The following is a 22855-nucleotide window of genomic DNA, read 5'->3' on the forward strand; positions in this document are numbered from 1 at the left end:
TCAGGAAGGAGCACAAGTTCAAGGACAGCCTAGGCAATTTATTGATACTGTCTCAAAATAAATTTTTTTAAAAAGGGATAGAGATAACTCAGTGTGTACAGTGCTTACCTAGCATGTACAGAAACCCTGAATTCAATCCCCACCATTAATTAATTAATTAATTGTAGAGTCTAAGATATCTCAAAAATAGGTCATGCATGGTCCCAATAAAATTAAAATTGAGTGAATGATTTAGAAGAACTTGCATCGTGGAATGAAAGATCAAGAAAGTATACTACAGAAATGCATCTTCATACCACAGGCTATGTTTTATTCTTATACTCTTGATCATCTTTTAATTTTCAGACATCTTTCATATGAGCAATAAAGTAAAAGACCATTTAGGTCCCTGAGAAGACTGACCCTTACAGATTTAGAATGCATATATACCTTTATTTTTATTTTTTTTCTAAGTTGGATACCTTTATTTTACTTATTTATGTGGTGCTGAGGATGGAACCCAGTGCCTATCACTGAGCCACACCCCCAGCCCACATACATACCCTTTTAACAACAATTCCATTTCAAAGAAATTTTATCCCAAGGAAATAACCAAATAATTACTCAAACACTGTGTCCCAAGATATGAATTTCAACATTATTATAAATGTAAGAAATAATGCAAGTATATGTCAAACAGAGGAGTTCACAAGTAAATTTGTTATACTGACATTTCAGAATATTATGTATTATTAAAAGTGAACACATAGGGCTGGGGATGTGGCTCAAGCAGTAGCGCGCTCCCCTGGCATGCGTGCGGCCCGGGTTCGATCCTCAGCACCACATACAATCAAAGATGTTGTGTCCACCGAAAACTAAAAAATGAATATTAAAAAATTCTCTTTTAAAAAAAATATGAACAGATAGATAGACATATAGATTTACATAGGTATCCAGGAAAATTAAAAAAAATAAAATCAGAAAAGCCTACATTATCTGTGTATCGTGGTGCATCCTTTAATCCCAGCCACTCAGGAAGCTAAGGCAGGAGAAGCTTAAGTTCAAAGCCAGCCTCAGCCAAATTATTGAGACACTGACTCAAAATAAAAAGACATGGGGATATGGCTGAGTGTGAAGTGCCCCTGCGTCCCTGGGTTCAATCCCCAGTATTAACCCCTCCCCCCCAAAAAAAGGGAAGGGGGTGGGAATTGCAGGTGTGCAAAGGAACAAACCTGTGTTATATATACCTTTTCATATCTTAAAAGAAATTACTACTATGTATTTTCACATACATATGAATGGCTGTAGGTGGCATCTATGAATATTGACTCCAAAGCATTAAAAAGGCTGGACAATTGCCTGGCAAAGGAAAAAAGACCTTACTCACTTGAGTACCAGTTTATAATAGGTATCTAATACTTTTGTAATAAAAAATTAACTTTTAATACTAAAGAACTGGTTTTTAAAAATTCTAAAAATATGCATCATTATTTTCAAATCCTACTTCAAGTTTATATATACAAAAATTGAGCTACTGCCAAACAACCACATACAAAAATCTACAGTAAGAATACTCACCCTCTGGACTGGGGACATGAGTGCTTCCTCACTCAAAATGCACAAGGTCCTAGATTCAGTCCCCAGCACCGCAAAAACAAACAAACAAACAAACAAAACAAAACAAAAAAACTCACCCTTTAACTGTTCTAGTAAAGACTTAAGACTATTCTCTATTCGCTCCTGTATCTCCACTGTATCTTCTGAAATTGAAAGATAAAAATTAAAAACTTTCATTTTCTTATTAACATAAAAAGCATAGTCAATACCTGTAAACAACACACAGTAAGAATTATTTTTTTCCTCTTAAGAACTTACGAATCTAAGGCTGATGATATAGCTCAGTTGGTAGAGTGCTTGCCTTGAACATACAAAGCCCTGGTTTCAAACCCCAGCACCCCCACCAATAAATAAATAAATAAATTAAAATTAAAAAAAAAAAAAAAAAAAGAAGAAGAAGAAGAAGAGAAGCGGGAGCCCATGGGAAAATTGAAGTAACTTTGATTGGGCAAGGACGGGGGAGAGGAGGATAGCGGAGAAGTATAGGGGCAGGAAAGATGGTGGAATATGATGGACATTATTACTCTAGGTACATGTATGACTGCACATATGATGCGATGCTACATCCTGTACAATCAGAGAAATAAAAAGTTGTGCTGCAATTGTGTACAAAGAATCAAACTGCATTCTGCTGTCATATGTACATAATTAAAACAGACAAATTTAAAAGGGCAGGGGAGCATTTAATCACCTTTCCACCATAGGTACTACCTGAAATTCTCTTTGAGGACTTGAAACCTGCCCCGAGTGCTTAAAAATTCTTGTAAATGATAGAATCTATAAACTTTATGATTTTGAAAAAGAGAAATATTTGTGATTCTCATTGGGTTGAAAGCTTGGGAATTTATCCACAAAACTTGGAACTTAATTTTTAAATCCAATTCAATCTAAAGCTAGGTACGGTAGTGCATGCCTGTAATCCCAGTGGCTCAGGAGGCTGAGGCAGGAAGACTGTTGAGTTCAAAGCTAGCCTTAGCAGCATAGTGAGAACCCAAGCAACTCAGCGAGACCCTGTATCAAAATAAAATACTTTTGGTGCTGGGGATGTGTGTTTCAGTAGTTAAGCACCTCTGGGTTCAATCCCCAGTATCCAAAAAAAAAAAAAAAAATCTAAAATTCAATAATCTTTCAATAAGTCAACTGTTGGACGTAACAAGTCCCTTTAAATATGGGGAAAAAAATCAGGATTCTAAAACATTACTTTGAAATCTGTGAATGTGCCCTCTTGAACACTAAACCAGACATTGCCAGAGCAGCTTCCAGCTTTCATCTACTCCATATTGCTAAGTATCTGAGGTTATAGATGTTTCATTGCATTTACTAAGTTTACAATGACAAAAACCCAGGAAATTCACATGCAAGAAAATATTTACTTACCTAAACCATTGGTATCCAGCTCATAAATATCATTAACAAGATAAAAAGAACTTATCTGGCATTGAGAACAGCCAGAGTTAAAGAATCCACCCATTCTGGTAGGTACAGGACCAAGGAAAGGATACTGGAAAGAGGAAAAATAATATCCTTTAATAAATTCAAAAGAAGAAAATAAAGCTTTGTTAACTACTGGATAAAACTTATTTTGGGGCTAGGGATATAGCTCAGTTGGTAGAGCGCTTGCCTTGCATTCACAAGGCCCTGGGTTCAATCCCCAGCACCACAATTTAAAAAAAGAAAAGAAAAACAAGGGCTGGGGATATGGCTTAAGTGGTAGTGTGCTTGCCTAGCATGCATGAGGTTCAATTTTCAGCACCACAATTGTGTCCACCTAAAACTAATAAATAAATAAATATTTCGGTGATTTAATGAAAAACCATCAATCAACAAACTACTTTGTAAGCATTATAGTAAAAATAGAAATGCCATATGAATTTGTTGATAGCTATTAGAAATTTATCATCACCCACACAAAAAATTATTATGCTTTTCTTCATTATCCAGCCTGGGTATTGGGAAAGCCTCTGCAATTTCTTTTCCATCTATAATATTCCTCTTTTTACTCCAGATGCCATAAATTGGGGGGGGGGGATTCTATACTATTTGGTCAACCCCAAAGTCCTAATTAAATGACAATCATAAATATAATCATTGAAGCTTTAATGACAAATTAAATATATGATACCTGAATTTCCTTTTCAATAAATCGCTTTCCTGTCTCCACGGCCACCTCTAGCTGTTGAAGGAGCAAACGAAGAATATCAATGGGAGAGGATACACCATTCTCCGAAGTCTTCTCAGAGTTCTTTGGCTCCACAGGGTGGTTAAGACTTGGAAGGCCACTGATCAGCCTCAATGTTAAGGAACGTATTCTTAGCCACATGGTCTCCTCCTCCAAGGAAAGTTTCTTATGTTCTTCAGAAACATCCCTTAAACAAAAACATCCTCAGACCATCCATTTTATTCAATCTGTTGCCTTCAAAGCTTTCAACATTCACTTTTACCAGTCAAGATACTGCTGAATGGTTCCAATTTTCACTTAGTATTTGGATGATCTTAAAGCCAAAAATCTTCTGAATCCCCATTTCACTATCAATAAAATGGGCATGGTAACTTTCCTAACTTAATTTCCCCAGGACTTTTTTCTCTGATAATTAAAGTACTACATGATACAAAAAGTTTGACAGCTGGAGGTGATGGCACACACCTGTAATCCCAGCAGCTCTGGCAGCTGAGGCAAGAGGATCCCAAGTTTGAGGCCAGCCTCAGCAGTGTAGCAAGGCCCTAAGCAACTCAGGGAGACCCTATCTCAAAATAAAAAATAAAACGGGCTGGGGATGTGGCTCAGCAGTTAAGCACCACTGGGTTCAATCCCCAGTTGCCCACCCCACCCCCGCCCGCCAATTCAAATGACAGAAAAGTAAAAATTGGGAAGGAAAAGTGCCCTGATAACCAAATACCCAGAGTATTAACAAGTTTGGTATATATCCATTCAGACTTTTGCAATACAGATGTATAAAAATGTAACTGAAGTACATTTTTATACATCTGTATTGCAAAAGTGAATTTCAATGGTAGAATGCATTGAAATGTAAGTAATGCAAGCTTGTTACATTCTAAAAATTTATGGTAAATAAATCGTAAATTTGTTTGTGTGTGATGTACACACACGTTTTATATATATTTATACATATATCTTGAGTGTGTGGTTAGCACATGGAAGGCCCAGCATTTAATTCCCAACAATATCGAAATATCTGTTTGCACTTAAAAATAATATTTATGTGGGCCAGGGCAGAGAACTTGCCTAGCATGTGTGAGGCACTAGGATTCATCCTTAGCACCACATAAAAATAAACAAATAAAATAAAGGTATGAAAAATACAACATTATAAAAAAATTAAAAGCAAAAAAATAAGAATGGCTTACTATATCCAGACTGTTTGTAGAAACCATATAGTTTTCAGTGAACAACTTGTTTCCTCTGAGAATCTAGGATTTTGGTACATGCTGGACAAAGAGTTCATGGACACATGAACCAGCGGATAAAAATGGTAGGCATAGAAACACAGCACATGTTACAGCATTTTTCCCTGCTGAAGAAAGAGTGCACTCATTGTGTTCCTTCATAAAAGAGAACACAGTGGTGGTTGGGGCTGTGGCTCAGTGGTATTGCACTTGCCTGGCATGTGTGAGGCGCTGGGTTTGATTCTCAGCACCACATATAAATAAATATAATTAAGGTCTGTCGATAACTAAAAAAAAAAATTTTTTAAAGAGAGAACACACAGTGGAAATCTGTGTATGGAAGTCTCCATACTCTGCCTACTCCTCTTTCCTTGCTGTTCCCATCATCTATTCTTTTGCTATAATAAACCTAAGCCCCTGTAATCATTCTAGCAAATCACCCAATGTGATTTTGGCAACCTATGAGTCATAGTATTTGCAAAACTATCTAATATATACACACTTGCAAGTTGTCCACTTACTTCCTTAAAGCTCAACTTCCCCAGAAGCAGATCTGCTTAGCAGACCATATGTGGCATTTCAAATCTTGTTATGTATCACCAGAATTCCCTACATGAAGGCTCTATAAAATTGTGCCACAACATAAATACATAATAACAAGCATCATTCCACATAACCACCAATCCTTTTTGTTAGAAATAAAATCTTAATCACTGAAAATGCATTTCTTTGAACTTCTTGTTACACCCTCCTACCCACACTGTTTCTTAGTTATCTTCTCTACTGATCTATTAAGAGTCCTCAGCCAGGTGTGGTGGTGCACCACTATAAACCCAATGACTCAGGAGTCTGAGGTAAAGAATCGAAAGTTCAAGGCCAATTTAGCAAAACTGTCATTTTTTTTTTTTTAATTTAAGAAGGACGTGGATATGCATCAGTGGTAGAATACCCCAGAGTTCAATTACTGAAGAAGGGTGGCAGGGGGTGAGCATGTATTTTTCTCTATACAGATCAGGGGTATTAACATAAATGAAAAAATCAGGGCCTAAGGACATAGCTCAGTGGTACAGCACTTGCCTAGCGCATGTAAGACTCCAGGTTTCATCGTCAGTACTAAAAAAAAGGTATATGTATAAATATATATAACGTGTGTGTACATCACACACAAACAAATTTACCCATTTATTTACCATAAATTTTTAGAATGTAACAAGCTTGCCATTTTTACTTACATAAGTTAAATCCTTTATGTTTACATTTCCACCGTTTATATGTTAAGAAAGGTTTTTCCTACCCACTTAAAAATATTTTCTATCTTCTAGAATTTCTAATGAGTTCTGGCATATAATCTTTAATCCATTTAAAATTCATTCTCATATATGCTATGAAGTAGCAAACGGGTGAGACGTATTTTCTTCTTCTGGCTTAACTATATTTTCTTATCCCAACAACAAACATATTATTTTATATTTGTGTAAAAGAGGAGATTTTTCTAAACAACTATCAGATTAAACCTAATTCTTCCCACCCATCCAGTGCTAGGGATTGAACCCAGGGCCTCACACATGTTAGGCAAATACGCTACTACTGAGATGCATGTCCAGCCCTGTTTATTTTGAGATATGGTCTCTTGAAATTGCCCAGTATGACCTTAAACTTGCGATCCTTCTGCCTCAGCCTCCTAAATAACTATAGGCTACAGGCAAGCACCACCATACCCAACTGGATTCATCCTAATCCTTTAGAAATAAATGGCTTGGCCAGGAGTGGTGGTTCACTCCTGTAATTCCATCAGCTCGGGAGGATGAGTCAGAAAGATCATAAGTTCAAATGCAGCCTCAGCAAAAAACTGAGGTAGCTCAACAACTCAGTGAGACCCTGTTTCTAAATAAAATAGAAAAAAGGGCTGGGTGTGGCTCAGTGGTCAAGTGCCCCTGAGTTCAATCCCAGGTACCAAAAACGAAAGAGAGAGAGAGAAATGGCTTGGAGTTAAATTTCAGTTACCTGTCTTTTGGATCCCAGCTGAAGAAAACATTTAAATCTCTGTTATCTCGCAAATCTTCCCATGGAATGTCATCTTCTTCTGGCCTAAGATTCATTGACTTTATACTTTCTGCTAGGCTGGTTGATCTGCGATATATAGAATTTATTTCAATAGGAAAATAGTCATGAAAATGTTTTCAAATTGTTTTACAAGAAAGAAAGGAAGAAAAAATTATTCTAAGAAATAAGGGTTCATATAAGGTGATAGACAACCAAGTAAAAAATCATGCCGACTTACTCCATGACAAGAGAAGGTCAAACAAAGTAATGAATCAGCACTAACTCCTGAAATCCCATTTGTAGTACAAAGGGAAACTTGTAAGCATAATATGGATCAAGAGAATGAGCATGTATAAAATGACTCCTGCAGAGGATCTGAGATGGTGCTGGCAATTCTCTATAATTCTTTTTTATTTATGGGGGGGTGGGGGTGGTGCCAGGGATTGAACTCAGGTGCACTCAACCACTATGCCACATCCTCAGTCCTATTTTGTATTTTATTTAGAGACAGGGCCTTGCTAAGTTGCTGAGGCTGGCTTTGAACTCACGATCCTTCTACCTCATTCTCCCAAGCTTCTGGGTTACAGTTGTGTGCCACTGCGGCTCTACCATTCTTTATGTCAGGCCAAAGTTCTGTTTTCTCTGTTCCCACCCCTTTTCTTTCATTCCCCCTGTTTTTTCCTTATCCTAAGCCTGGTAATGACACCATGAGTGCATTAATGGCTTTTAGAATCTGATTTAATCCCTTCATTTGGGTTTTTTTTTTTTCCTTTTTTGTAATACTTACATATTTGCTTCAAGTAGAAGGTCCAACAGCATCCGTTCAGTACGGACTTGTGCAAAATGAAGAGAATTATTCAGCCTGTTCCTAAAAGCGATAAACTCTGGGATCTTCTCAAATGCACCATATTTGTAAGCTTGAATAATATATTCTGAGGTCTGGGAAGGAAAGACATCATCTTGGTATAAATATTTCACAGGTCAGACACTGTAAGCAAACCGTGCCAGCCAAAACAAAATATTCAAGCTAAAATTAAGAAAAGCTTTGAATCCAATCTTTAAAAGTTTCTATTATCAAGTACAGAATATCAGTTCTTTATAATGTTACTTTTCTTCCTTTCTGAACCAGAGTCAAATGTGTTCTTTACTAATATTACTATTCACAACGCCCAACTGCCACTACCACCCCACAGACCTTCTCTGTCAGTCATATCTCTCAATGCAATAGGACTGGAGGTTTTGTGAGGCCACATCAATCAAAAATTTGCTTAGTGCCATTCTGGAAGGGATATTACTCCATGTTTTTCTGCTTCCAAGACCAGCTGTTTTATATAAAGGTTCCGAAGATGCCAGAATAATGGAACCACCTCCACGTATCCAAAAAGGTTACTCCTTGGTTTTGTTTCTTTCTGCATAATGTACCACACACATAGGACATATATGTATTACACCAGAATAGAAAAAAGACACCAAAGACTCATAAAAGTTAATGTTATAATCAATTCTGAGGACAGAACAACTTCAAGAACAAGTTTGTCCATCTGAACTACCTAAGACCTCTTCTAGAAACTTCCATAGACAAGTGAAGGAAACATTTAGTACGTGTTTTAACTGTAGATTAAAGCATATATATAGATGAAATGTTTACAAAACAGAGGCAAGATAAAGAATTCTAAACGGAAATCCTGGCATAATAGAAGAAAATCTCAGGCAAGAACATTTCAGAAGTGTAGGCCTATGCCAATAGGAATGAAGAACAGAAGATCAAACCTTAGGGTCAAGGAAAGCATTAAGCTCAAAGCTGATGTGTGTCCAAATAAAGATTCTTCCTAGAAAAGTCAGTCTTTTTACACAAAACTCAGTTAGTCAGCTCTGCCCCCATCTCTATTATGACTGAGAAATTTGCCCAGTAGGAAAATAGGCCAATAGTCAACAACATACCCTCTGATACACAGCCTCGCAGGGTTCATTTCAGGCCGCGGGATTGCGCCACGGGCGCTAATTCAACTGCATTCGATGCGGCTTTTAAACCCCCATGGGACACCTCGGCGAGCTGTTTGCCTGCAGTATCTGGAGAAATTAAAGACGGACGGACACAAGAAAATTAAAAAGATTACTTGTGATCCTGCAGGTTTAAAGAAGGACTATCCAAAAAAGCTTGAGTGTACCTTTTAGCTTGATTAAGGACAGTGATATGCCCCATCAAGAAGAGGCCAGGACACTAATCACATATGCCTATCCTATGGCACTTTGGCTGAGAAAACACATCAAGGTTTACTATCAGCCCTTGCGATAGGAACTTACAGCTTAAAAAAATGGAAACATATAATTTAGTAAGTTATTAGGATAGATATATGACTTCGGTAATTCCAAACAACTTTATAAATTCCAGTTCTAAAATATGCTATAATTAAGGCAGAGAACTTACTGAGTAGTCCATGGAATAGCACTTTAAGAAAAAAACTTTCAAAAAAGCAGCGAGAAAGAAATAGTCTTCAACAAACCAAGAAGGTGGGCACAGTTACAGTCCTCCTCAAACATCACAGTGAAGCACCAGTGCAAGGCTAGATCTGGGCCAGGGCACAACCAATAACCTTTGAGAGACAACAGGGAAAACTGGAGGCCACAGGCACTTCAAGACTTTTGAATGGTGTATGTCATCTGTACCTATTTCTACTAGCTTATGTACAAATGGGTATATTTAGATCCCATATGGATGCCTGAAATGAACCCTGGTCACTGTAAAAACTAGCAAATTAGGACATTAGACCTGAAACTTACAATCATCATTACCTAAGATAGACATCTTAAAGTAAGATTTTTAAAGTAGTACAAACATTTAAAGAATGTTAGGAGATAGGAAAATCTAGCACTGATTTTCATATTGTAAAAAGAATCTATTCCAAAGTAAGATGACAGTAGCCAAACGACATATCTAAAAAGAAAATCCTTGTGCAGACCTTCCAAATTCAACTTTCAGTCCCACAGCACAAAACCTTCCTGAGAACCCGGGATTTCCCATTCAAGGAATAAGTGTTCTTTCAAAGAAATAGTTGGGAAGTAAAACATCAGTCACCCCCCAAAAAAGGCATTTGGGGATCCCCAAAACTATCAAGAATAAAAGCTGTTGAGCATGGATCTTTGGCTCTGAAGTGAAACATTTCTAATTCTATGAGAAGGTTTAACGCACGCAGTGTGACACTACAATCACAGGCAGCCTTAGATTCTTTTAGGAGACGCTACTGTTCCCTTGTTTGGTGATAGGGCATCAAGACAGAGGCACATTTTTCTTGTGTACTGAGCTTCCCTTTTTTCTCCAGGATCCCTTAAGATCGCTACTTGAATATTATGATACATTAGCTCCATTACAAACTGACAAAGTGTCCCAGTCCCAGATCAATTAGTCACTCCTACACACAACCATCAAAAAAAGACCAAGCATCAAAAAAGACACTAAAAACACTGAGGAGACGACACCCCTCAAACTGCTCCTGGGAACATTATTTCCCTTTATTACAATACTGTACATTTTTATTTTGGGGTTGTTTTTTTCCCCAGAAGCAATTCTTCACACACAATGGTTAGAAAAAACTAAAGCCTAATTTCTATCAGTATAAAATAGTGTGCCTTTCTTTATTGTCCAAATCTTTATGAATAATGATTCTTCAAGAATGCACAGTTGATTAAAACAATAGAAAAACCAGATATTGGGCTTTAAGGATTCCCTTATTTCTTCCCACTACCTTAAAGCTAGTTGAGAAACAAAATTTTGAAAAGAATTCTTTAGTAAATCAGGTGTCGTTATCCTTCTCCTGGTAAATAAATTACAGCTACAATAATGATCAATTTGAGGAAATAATTTCAGTTGATTTTGAGTTAATGAAATCCCTTAAAAACAGAGAAGAGCAAGCAGATATACGTGAATACACAGTGAAAACTCACTCTTGACGATTTAAAAGCCTAGGGCCCTAGAGATGCTCTTTCAACCTCTAAGCCTGGCCAGCACACTCGAAGTAATGTGTTCAGTTGCTGAAAGCCATTTCCCTCTCTTCCTGATCAGAAGCTATGTCACAAAATAAGGTCTGAATAGCAATGTCAATCACAGGACAAAGACAGGCTAAAAAAGCCAATTAATATGGTGCACAGTTCAACAGCTAAGCAGAGAACCCTCCATCCACATTCTCAGAACTGTCCTTTGCTATTACAGCCCTCTAGGCCATGCCATAACCTTGTTAGAACATATTACCAGACGCTAAGAACAACAAACCTATATTCCAATTGTTCAGACATGTTTCTGTCCTGCTTCCTATTTAATATATCCTTGAAGAATTATATGGAAAATACATTAACATTTACCAAACAGATTTGTTTGTTTTAAATCCTTAAGAGTGTTTGCCAAGAAGAACCCCAGGTTACAATTTCCTTGTCAGGTTCCTTAGTTGCTGATAGACCATAACAGTAAAGCTTGGGGCAGGTATCTGCCCAGCTAGGTTCTAGGCAATGAGTCTGCAAATCATGTGAGAACCAAGTAAGTAGTGACCACCCTAACAACAACTTTCTCTTTCCATATTTCTCTTAGGTAGTTTTGCAAGATTGATCAACTGAGTAGTGACCATATGGTTTTTCCACATAAAATTCTGCTTCAACAAGTGGAGCCCCAATCCGTTTGCAGTGAAAAATATGGTGCAAATCCCATCCTTTAGTTATGGCACATTTATGGCTACTGAAAAAACATACAATTGACCTAAGTTTCTTGAAATGTTCTTCAACTGGTCAATAAATAAAAATAAAATTTATTTATTTATTCAGAAATAAAGGTGGCAGAGCTAAGGTTGTGGCTCAGTGGTAGAGCACTTGCCTAGCATGTGTGGGGCACTGGGTTTGTTTCTCAGCACCACATATAAATGAATAAAATAAAGGTTTATCAACATCTAAAAATAAATATTAAAGAAAGAAAGAAAGGTGGCAGAGTGGTTTTTGTGTGTGTGTGTGATGCTGGGGATTGAACCCAGGGCCTTGTGCATGCAAAGCAAGTACTCTACAAACTGAGCTATATCCCTAACCCCATCATAGATTCTTACATGGCACTGCAGGCTATAAATTCTTATGGGCTATTTCTTACTTCCTTAGAAAGTTCTTAGATATCCAAAGACAGTTCTAAGAGGTATAACACTTCTTAGTCTATTAAAACCCAGTGTTAAATGCCAACTTTCCAAGGATCCTATTAAACACACCCACATTCCAATAAACATAAACAGCTCTATCTCAAGCTAAGAGCCTTGAACAGTAAGCTACAGTATATGAGCATTTGCCAGTAGAGCATGGTGCTCCTTAACATGGCACTTGTGACTCAATCGTGTACAGTCAGTAGTCAAGACCATAAAGAAAAAAGGAAAAGGCTTTTCACTTACATCTTTCTGGTTGGAGTGGAAAAACCTGAGTGCGAAATTACAGGATTGGGATGCAGCAGCATACTGACCTAGAGATTCGGCGTATCGAGTCAAAAGATAACTAGGTTGGAAGAAAAGAAGAAAAAAATACATGTTATACTTACCCACCTCTAGTATCAGATGCTATATCTCAAATTACTATGCCAAAGAAATAGTAAAGCATAAGGAAAAATTAAAAATCCTGCCATTTAAAATAGCCTAATCAATAAAGAATAAAGTTCATTCAGTTTTTTTAGGAGGATAAAAGTTCTACGTCATGCTTTCTTTAGACTCTGGCAATGAAACATAAAAGGTGTAATAATGCACATAATGCAGTCTTCCTAAAACAGCACCAGAGGAGATTAAAAAAATGCCCTTATGTAATCACAAAGAATAGCCAAAACATATGGGCTGGGGATGTGGCTCAAGCGGTGGCACGATCGCCTGGCATACGTGTGGCCCGGGCTTGATCCTCAGCACCGCATACAGGCAGGGATGTTGTGTCCGCCGAAAAACTAAAAAAATAAATATTAAAAAATTCATTCTCTCTCTCTTGAAAAAAAAAATTAAAAAAAAAAAAAAAAAGAATAGCCAAAACACAAATTCAAAAGGATGTCTCAGATCAACAAATAAAGTACACATGAAGAAAAGACTTCAAAACAATGTGTGCTAAGAATAAAGGTTCAAAATATACAGCTGGTTGGCTGGAAGTATGGCTCAGTGGTAAAACATGTGCTTAGTACGTTTGAAGTTCCAGGCTCAATCCCTAGAACTACGGAAATCAAGAAAATAAAAAGATAGCCGGGCGAGGGAGGCTGATCGTGAGTTCAAAGCCAGCCTCAGCAACTTAGCTAGGCCTTAAGCAACTCACTGAGACCGTATCTCTAAATAAAATACAAAACAGGGCCGGGGATGTGGCTCAGTGGTTGATTGCCCTCGAGTTCAATCCCCAGTACCTCACCCCCACCCCCATCCCCCCAAAAAGAGAAAGAACAGTAAATACAAATTTAAAAAATAAATTAAAATTTTTTTTAAAAAAGGAAAAGTACATAGCTGGTTGCAGTATCTGGGGAAAACTTTCTTCTTGACATTTAAAAACTGCCAATTTTAAAAATTACTAAGCCATATATAAACTCATTATGTTTGCAATGGGTCATAATAAATGTTTACTTAACATCACAAACGAATGTATTGCAAAAGACTAGAAATGAGAGTCCCATGCCTCACCCTGTTATAGCTGGCTACTCATTATTCAGAGTATATACTACCAACCCAATGGTGTCGTGCTGGATATGCTTTGCATCGAGACTGGAGTAAAGATCCACCACCGGTTCAAATGCACCCAGCATACAGTAGATTCGAACAAGCAGCAATTTGAATTGGGCATTGGAAGGGCTATGGGTTAACCCTTCTTCCAGCAAAGTCAGGGCCTGCCACACAGCAGTCTCATCACCTAAAATCAAAAAAGAGCATTGTCCACTGATCTTGACAGTAATAAGACTTCTCAAAAAGAAACAAACCTACTGACATCATCACCTCCTCTAATCATTCTGTAAGTGAAGGCAGAGAATAAATTTTACGTACATACCTATAAGCAAAATAGGGAATTCTCTAAATTGTCCCTCAATAGTTATGCCAGTTCTTAAACACTCTCTCTGGAAAAATGGAACAGAGTTTAAGTGGCCAGATCTTGTGGATGGAAGTTATGGAATCACACAGAATTTCAGATTCTGGGAAGAGATGGACTTTGAAGAACTGGAGTCCACCTGCCTTCCCATTACAGGATTTGCTCTACAAGAATCCAGAGAGAGATTCTTCACAGACACAATTTTACTCATATGTAACTCTCTTAAGAGGTTGTCCTATATGAAGCTTGAAAAAACTTCTCATTAATAATCAGCTGGGTATAGTGGCACATGCCTGCAATCCCAATTACTTGGGAGGCTGAGCCAGGAAGATTTTAAGTTTGAGGCCAGCTTTAGCAACTTACCAAGAACATGTCTTAATATAGAAATAAAAAGGGTTGAGAGGTTGGGGTTGTGGCTTAGTTGTAGAGCACTTGCCTATCAAGTGTGAGGCACTGGGTTCAAGCCTCAGCATCACATAAAAAAATGAACAAATAAAATTAAAAGGTATTGTATCCATCTACAACTAAAAATATTTTAAAGTGGGGGGGGGGGCTGGAAATGTAGCTCAGTGATAGAGCACCAACAGGTTCAATACCCAGTACCATGGGGGAAATCAAACTAAAATGCCACATTTTTTTTAGCCTACCAAATTTCAAAAGTATCTATAGTCTTAGGTTAAGTAATGTGAATGGATAAAGAAACTGTGGTATATATACACAATGGTATATTAGTCAGCCTTAAAGAATAAAATTATGGCATTTGCCGGTATATGGACGAACTGGAGAATATCATGCTAAACAAAATAAGCCAATCCCAAAGAACCAAAGGCCAAATGTTTTTTCTGATATTCAGAATCTAATTCACAATGGGGGGAGGGGAACAGAGGTACTTTGGATTAGACAGAGGGGAGTGAAGAGAACGGGAATGGGTATAGAGGTAGAAATGACAGTAGAATGAATCGGATATTATTACCCTATGTGCACATGATTATAGACCGCTGTAACTCTTCATCATTTACAACCACAAGATTGAGAAGTTATACTCCCATCTATATATGTTTCAAAATGCATTCTATTGTCATGTATAACTAATTAGAACAAATTAAAAAAATTTAATTTGCCAAAGTGGGCAATAAAACAAAAATAAAATTTGTCTTTAGAATCTATTTAAAGAAGGTACTAAGAAACACAGACAAAACTGTGTGCAAAAATATTCATTATTACAATAACATCCACACATGGAAACATCATAGAACCATGTGCCACAAAGTTTTTAATTATAATGTGCTTGTACAATAATGTTCAGTAAACATATGAACAGAAAAATGTAAGTTACTGTGAAGCAGTGACCTCAAACCTATAAAATATGAATAGAAAAAGTAAGAAAATATATAAAAATATATATTTCATATATATTGGGTTCTGGAGAAATGAAATTTTAAAGTGTTTTCCAAAATTTTATAAGCTACTTTTTTTGGGGGGAGGGGTATTATCAGATATTGAACTCAGGGGCACTCGACCACTGAGCCACATCCCCAGTCCTATTTTGTATTTTGCTTAGAGACAGGGTATCACTGAGTTGCTTAGTGCCTCACTAAATTGCTGAGACTGGTTTTGGACTCACAATCCTCCTGCTTTAGCCTCCCGAGCAGCTGGGATTACAAGTGTGTGCCACTGCGCCCAGCTTAAGCTACTTTTATACTCCGTAAAAACAGCTAAAACCTCCATGCATTAAAAAATATTTTAAGGTTATTCTATATGCTTTTGTTTCCCCAAAAGAAATAAAAAATTGAAGCCTTTAGAAAAATATCAATGACAATCCAACCCACACTATGAAAACTACCTATAATCTACCCAATTTTTTTATTAGCTACACATGATCTTTTTTTTTTTTAATTTTTTATTGTGGGTTGTTCAAAACATTACAAATTTCTTGACATATCATATTCCACACTTTGATTCAAGTGGGTTATGAACTCCCACCTTCACCCCATACACAGATTGCAGAATCACATCAGTTACACATCCATTGATTTACAAATTGCCATACTAGTGTCTGTTGTGCTCCGCTGCCTTTCCCATCCTCCACCCTCCCCCCTCCCCACCTCTCCCTCCCCTCCCACCTCTCCCTCCCTCCCTCCTCTCTCTCTACCCCCTCCACTGTATAACCCTGAGGGTCTCCTTCCATTACCATGCAATTTCCCTTCTCTCTCCCTTTCCCTCCCACCTCTCATCCCTGTTTAATGTTAATCTTCTTCGCCTGCTCTTCGTCCCTACTCTAATCTTAGTTACTCTCCTTATATCAAAGAATACATTTGGCATTTGTTTTTTAGGGATTGGCTAGCTTCACTTAGCATAATCTGCGCTAATGCCATCCATTTCCCTGTAAATTCTATGATTTTGTCATTTTTTAATGCAGAGTAATACTCCATTGTGTATAAATGCCACATTTTTTTTATCCATTCGTCTATTGAAGGGCATCTAGGTTGGTTCCACAGTCTTGCTATTGTGAACTGTGCTGCTATGAACATCGATGTTATTAGCTACACATGATCTTGACAACCATTTTTTTTAATGTATTTCTTCTGAACTATAATAACTTTTATCCAAGGCTAGCCACAAACTTTTGATCCTCCTGCCTTAACTACTATGCTGAAGAAAAAAAAATATTTTGCAAAAATATAAAGCATTCTTATTAATCCTTTCACATTCAAATCAATCTCTTTCAAAACCCTCAGTAATTATTCAACAACTTCTAATTTCTACTAGATCTGTGGTGTTCGGGCATAGCTCAGTAGTAGCATGCTTGCCTGATATGCACAAGGCCCTGAGTTCAATCCCCAAGGCTGCAAAAAAAAAAGTAAATAAAATAATGACTATGCCTGATTAGAGCACTTCAATATCCCTCTCATTGAGTTCAAAAAATTCTGCATCCTTACAAGATCTGCAATTTCATTTTGCAGTTTCTGTTGTGGTTTTAATAAACTCCTGTGTGAATGCAGGAATATTCAGAGGTGAGGTGATTGGTTTGTGATAGCTGTAACCTGATTATGGGGCATAGCTGGAGAAAGTGCATCACTGGAGGCATACCCTGGAAGGATTCATGTTCTCTGTGGCCCCTCCCACAATGCTTCCTAGATGCTATGAGAGCAATTTCCTTCTGTTAGGATGTTTTGCCTCCCTTGGACCCAAAACAATGGAGTTGGCCTACCATGAACTGAACCTCTGGAACTGTGAGCCAAAATAAACTTTTCCTTAAGTTGTTCTTATTATTCTTTTTTTTCTTTTTCTTTTTTGGTGGGGAGTGCCAGTGATTGAACCCAGGGGTGCTTAACTACTGAGCCACATCCCTAATTTTTTATTTTGAGACACAGTCTTCCTAAGTTGCTTAGAGCCTTGCTAAGTTGCTGAGGCTAGTTTTGAACTCCCGATCCTTCTGCATATCAGCCTACCAAGCTGCTGGGATTACAGGCATGCACCACCACACCTGGCTCTTAAGTTGCTCTTGTTGGGTATTATGATCACAGCAACAATAGGCTAACTAACACAGTTCACAATGTATTTGCACTGCAGGACTTTTTTTGCGGGGTGGGTACTGGGGATTGAACTCAGGGGCACTCAACCACTGAGCCACATCCCCAATCCTATTTTGTATTTTTTATTTAGAGACAGGGTTTCAATGTGTTGCTTAGCGCCTTGCTTTTTGCTGAGGCTGGCTTTGAACTCGCAATCATCCTGTCTCAGCCTCATGAGCCACAGGAATTACAGACGTGCACCACCGCGCCCAGCATTGCACTGTAGAAATTTGATCAATTTACTATCTTCTTTCTCTCTGTTCTACATTTCCCTCGTCTACAAAATTGTGACAATAACTATATTACTATAGGTTTAAATTTGATTCATGGGGGCTAGGGATGTATCACAAGTGGTAGCGTGCTCGCATAGCATGCATGAGGCACTGGGTTGGATTCTCAGCACCACATAAAAATAAAATAAAGCTATTGTATCCACCTAAAAAACAAAACAAAACAACAACAAACAAACAAATAAATTTGATTCATGGAAAGTACTTTCAAATATCTATCAACAAAAGTTTGCTGCTGCTATTATTATTATATGCCCAGATACCTTGCTCAAAATACAAGTGACTAGCAAAGCCATAGTCACTATGAGCAGCAATGGATGCAAGGGGTAAGTGGGGAAGGTTATTTGTATAGAAACCATATAACTAAGATGTCACTTCATTAGTGGTTTTTATATTAAGGTGACTTTGGAGTTCAATCCCCAGCACCAAAAAACAAAACAAAACAAACCACCAAGATGACTTTCGTAGCCCCAAGCAATTTCACAATGAATGGGTCTTCTTATGACAAGGAATCCCCCTCATCCATGGTACAACAGAGTATAGCAAGTATTATGATATAGTTAGATTTAATGTCTTACAGAATATTAGAAGAGACATAAAATCTGCAATGATATTAGACATAAAAATCAAGACAGGTGGGCTGGGTTGCGGTAGAGAGCTCGCCTAGCGCATGCGTGGCCCTGGGTTCAATCCTCAGCACCACAAAAAATAAATAAATAAAATAAAGGTATTGTGTCCAACTACAACTAAAAAATATATTTTTTTAAAAAAAAATCAAGACAGGCTTTTTGAAGCATCATTTGAGCATAAGTTAGATGAAGGAGGCAAAGAAGTTACTTCAACATGATGTTCAGGGATAGCAGTAAAAGATTTTTACAGGGGCTGGGGATGTGGCTCAAGCAGTATTGCGCTCGCCTGGCATGCATGCAGCCCAGGTTTGATCCTCAGCACCACATACAAAGATGTTGTGTCCGCCGAAAACTGAAAAATAAATATTGAAATTCTCTCTAATAAAAAAAAAAAAGATTTTTACAAATAGATTCAGGATTGTGAGTATCTAAGAATTTGGCTGACTTTTACCCTCATCATTTCAGGTTGCCTCTAAAGATTTTCGGAATGGGGATGGTAGCAAAATTGAATGACCTGTGGAATGATCCATGAGGGCTGGGGCATCTTGCTCACCACTATCTTCCCTAGCCCTTTCTATTTTCTGTACTTTAGTGTCATTAATAATATGCAATATACACCCAAAGATGTCCCCCCCCCAAAAAAAATGACTAAATAAGAGTAAATTTCAGGGGGTGTGACCTGAAGAAAAGGCAATCCTAATACCATCTTCAAAATAATCTTTCTCTTCCTCAGTGACTTTATATATGTGTGTATATATATATATATATATTTACTTATTCTTATTTTTAGTTGTTGATAGACCTTTATTTTTATTTATTTATATGTGGTGCTGAGAATCAAACCCAGTGCCTCACAAATGCCAGGCAAGTGCACTACCACTGAGCCACAGTCCCACAGTGATTTATAATGTTGCCTTTACCATGAATTCTATTTTTTGAATTCTTCAAAAAGGCCAATCAAAACTTATTCCAAAAAAAGCCCACAACATTTTCCTGTATATAAAAATTGTTTTTAAATCAGTTTCATTATATTTTAACTATTATAGCTTTCTAGTAATTTTTTAAAACATTTTTTAGTTGTCAATGGAACTTTATTGTATGTGGTGCTGAGAATTGAACCCAATCACACATGCTAGGCAAGTGCTCTTCCACTGAGCTACAACCTCAGCCCTATAGTAGATTTTTTACAGTTATTATTCATTATTCAGAAACATTTAGAAACAGAATGGATAGATATTCACTATTCAAGATTATCCTGACTACAGGGAATAGGATAAATTGGAAACTTGAGTTCTTCTAGAAGCATCCTGGAGAAGGGAAAGGAAGACCTAAAAGCATAAATCAAATTCATGGATTATATAATTATACTAAGGAAAGAATACATACTTCTAATTAATTTAACATAAAGTTGAACTGAAATCACTATGACTCACCTGTTTCTCTCCATATATCAATAAGCACATGAACAGCAAGGAGACAGTAATAGTCTGAAAACTGCAATTCTGTTTTCAAACAGGATTTCCCTACAAGAAAAGAAAATAATCACATCTTTTCAAACATCTGTTCAACTATTACTGCCCCAAGGGAGTTTTTTATAGCAGAAAAGTGACAGGGAGAGAAGAGAAAAAAGAAATGAAAATAAGAATAGGATAAGTACCCCACAAAATTAAATTAATTAATTAATTAAAAACACAAGTCATAAATCAAAGGGATCAAAAGAAAGTGAGACCACACTCAGTTGGGAGAGAAGGAAGGGCTCCAGCATAGAGAAGCTATCTATGATGATCCCACAAAAAAGATTGGGAAAGAGGTTTTTGGTGAAAAGCATAAACCAAGGGCCGTGTACAAAAAAAGTACCATTATATTCCTTACTTGGCCTAATATTTTTAATATAGAAATAGAGAAATAATGATATCTCCTAGTCAATTTATATCATACACATCTATGTATCCAGGCCACTCTGAAAAATCACCTACTTTAATTATCTTATAATTTATAATATAACTTTGATTTAATGACATAGTCTATGTATTAAAAATATTAAGGCATACGGGCAGAAAATAGACAATTATTGTAACTATGCAATTCATATAAGTCCCAACGTAAGAGAGTTAACTCATTAGGAGAATATGGACAACAGTAAGTCACCTATAATTATTTAAAACTCCAAGCTTAAGAAAATCTTTGTCACTTATCACTTGGTCTTCCTTCTTGAAAAAATATTCTCCTTAGAAAACTAATTAAAGCAGGGTACAACAGGTGCTTTAAAAACTGATTTCTAAGCCTTACCAAATCAGGGGACTACTGCACATTCTGAAAGGTTGCTTACCGAATTCCAGTCCATGTTGGTATCTTAGCATCAATTCCCTGACCACACTCAATTTCTGATTTTTATCCATGGTGTGGTACAAGCCAAGTAACCTCGTCAGCTGCACTACACACAAATGTTGTTGCAAAGCTCGGATGTCAGAAGGCAGTGCCAGCTTATCCTCTGTTGGTGTTGACAAAGGAACAACTCCGAGTAACTGATTAATAAACTGTGAGGTGGGGGAAAAGAGGACACAAGTCTCAAAACTCAACTAAACCTCAGTAGGCTGTAGTACAGAAATTGATATGGTCTATAAAAAGGCATCAATAAAAAAACTTTAAATTCCTTAGTATAATATTTCCATCTACCAAAAAATAAAAAAAGATTTGTGATAGGACACAATAATCATAGAACTGACACAATCATTCACTGATGGACAAAAGGATATTATCAATACCATGTACCACAAACAGTAAATATTAAAAAGATTATAACAATGTTTTATAAACTATAGAATTAACAAGATATATTATATCAATAAAAAGATTTAATTAGGGGTTGGGGATGTGGCTCAAGCAAGGCATGCCCGGGGCGCTGGGTTTGATCCTCAACACCACATAAAAATGAAAACTAAAATCCACAATTATATTGATTTACTCTTTTTTTTTTTTTTTGCTAATGAGGATTAAACCCAGGGGCTTGCACATGCTAGATAAGCACACTATCATTAAGCTACAACCCAGCCTTTTTTCTTCGATTGGTTTGGGGACAAAGTCTTGCAAAGTTGCCCAGGCAATCCTTCCTCCGTCTCCCAAGTAGCTGGTATTACACATGTGCACCTTGTCAGCTGGCTACAAATAAATTATGAAAGGAAAGGTTGTACACTGAAGGGATGGTTACCATTCTTTTAAGTTTTTAAATTTTAGATAATTATAGATCAACATTTAGTTTTTAGAAGTAACAAATCCCATGTAGCATTCACTCAATTTCTCCCAACAATAGCATCCTGCCTTAAACTATAATTCTTTAAATTTGGTAAGAATTAAAAAAACAAAAATCACACACCAGTTCCAGTTATATACTTATTAAAAACATGCTTATTGTCACTCACTTTTAAAATCCTACTAAGATGACAATAAGGAATAAAAAAGGATTAAGCTCACAAAGATTAAAAAAAATGTAACTACATCACAGGCAACCACAAGAATGGAAAGTTATACTCCATGTATGTATAATATGTCAAAATATATTCTGTCATGTATATCTAAAAAGAACAAATAAAAAAATTTAAAAAACATAAAAAATGTGAAGAGATGACAGTAAATTAAAACAAGATTTCAAAAGACAAAAAGCAGGCGGTAAGTAATAATTGATTTATAGGGCCGAGCAGGGTGAAAACTCAGTTTGCAGAGGGAAGAACACCAAAAAGCAGTATACTTATTCCATTTCCAGAACCTCAGAAAACTCAAGAAATTTTCAACCACAGAACCTTCAAGACTCAAGAATTAAGGGTACCAGGTGTCTCTGAAGACTAAGGTATTATCATGGGATAAAAACAGAATGTGCTAAATTGGTCTAAGAACTTGGTCCCCTCCCCAAGCTCACAGACCCACTTCCTGAGGATGAACAGAAGCTAAACCAGAGACACCGTAGACTTGGGCGGAGCTGGCAGAGCTAAAAATAGGGGATAATGTGAAAATTTCTTATTCAATGATGAAAGCCTCATCCCCTCCCCTACGTCTAAACTAAACTAATCCCAGAATACTTCAGTCAGAAGTATAAATCCCCTAACAGATGGTAGCAAAAAAGCCAGGGAAAGCATATCTAAGAGGCAGAGGTGGTGGCACACACCTTTCATCCTCTTAACTCTGTTGCTTACATCCATATCTAAATTATAAACATGTAGAAATTTGTTTATTTTCTTTAATATATTTTTTAGGTATAGAGGGACCC

The 22855-nt window shown here is 37.0% G+C and overlaps 1 protein-coding gene across 3 annotated transcripts in view; it reads right to left on the reverse strand.

The window, feature by feature from the left end:
- Nucleotides 1–22855, reverse strand: part of Naa25 (N-alpha-acetyltransferase 25, NatB auxiliary subunit) — a 76159-nt gene that overhangs the window by 10324 nt on the left and 42980 nt on the right. For 2 of the 3 annotated variants that reach the window (XM_058579883.1, XM_046446201.2), the window contains 9 exons: nt 20924–21131; nt 20028–20117; nt 13746–13926; nt 12456–12555; nt 7832–7983; nt 7006–7131; nt 3719–3962; nt 2974–3097; nt 1674–1739 (listed from right to left, as the gene is read on the reverse strand). In XM_058579883.1, coding sequence (XP_058435866.1) covers nt 1674–1739; nt 2974–3097; nt 3719–3962; nt 7006–7131; nt 7832–7983; nt 12456–12555; nt 13746–13926; nt 20028–20117; nt 20924–21131 — 1291 coding nt within the window. The remainder of the gene's footprint in view (nt 1–1673; nt 1740–2973; nt 3098–3718; nt 3963–7005; nt 7132–7831; nt 7984–12455; nt 12556–13745; nt 13927–20027; nt 20118–20923; nt 21132–22855) is intronic. The other variant, XM_046446202.2, reaches the window with a different exon arrangement.

The sequence above is a fragment of the Marmota monax genome, unplaced genomic scaffold (genome assembly GCF_021218885.2).
Source record: "Marmota monax isolate L192 unplaced genomic scaffold, Marmota_monax_Labrador192_F-V1.1 WCK01_AAM20220418_F8-fsc00092, whole genome shotgun sequence".
Taxonomy (NCBI): domain Eukaryota; kingdom Metazoa; phylum Chordata; class Mammalia; order Rodentia; family Sciuridae; genus Marmota; species Marmota monax.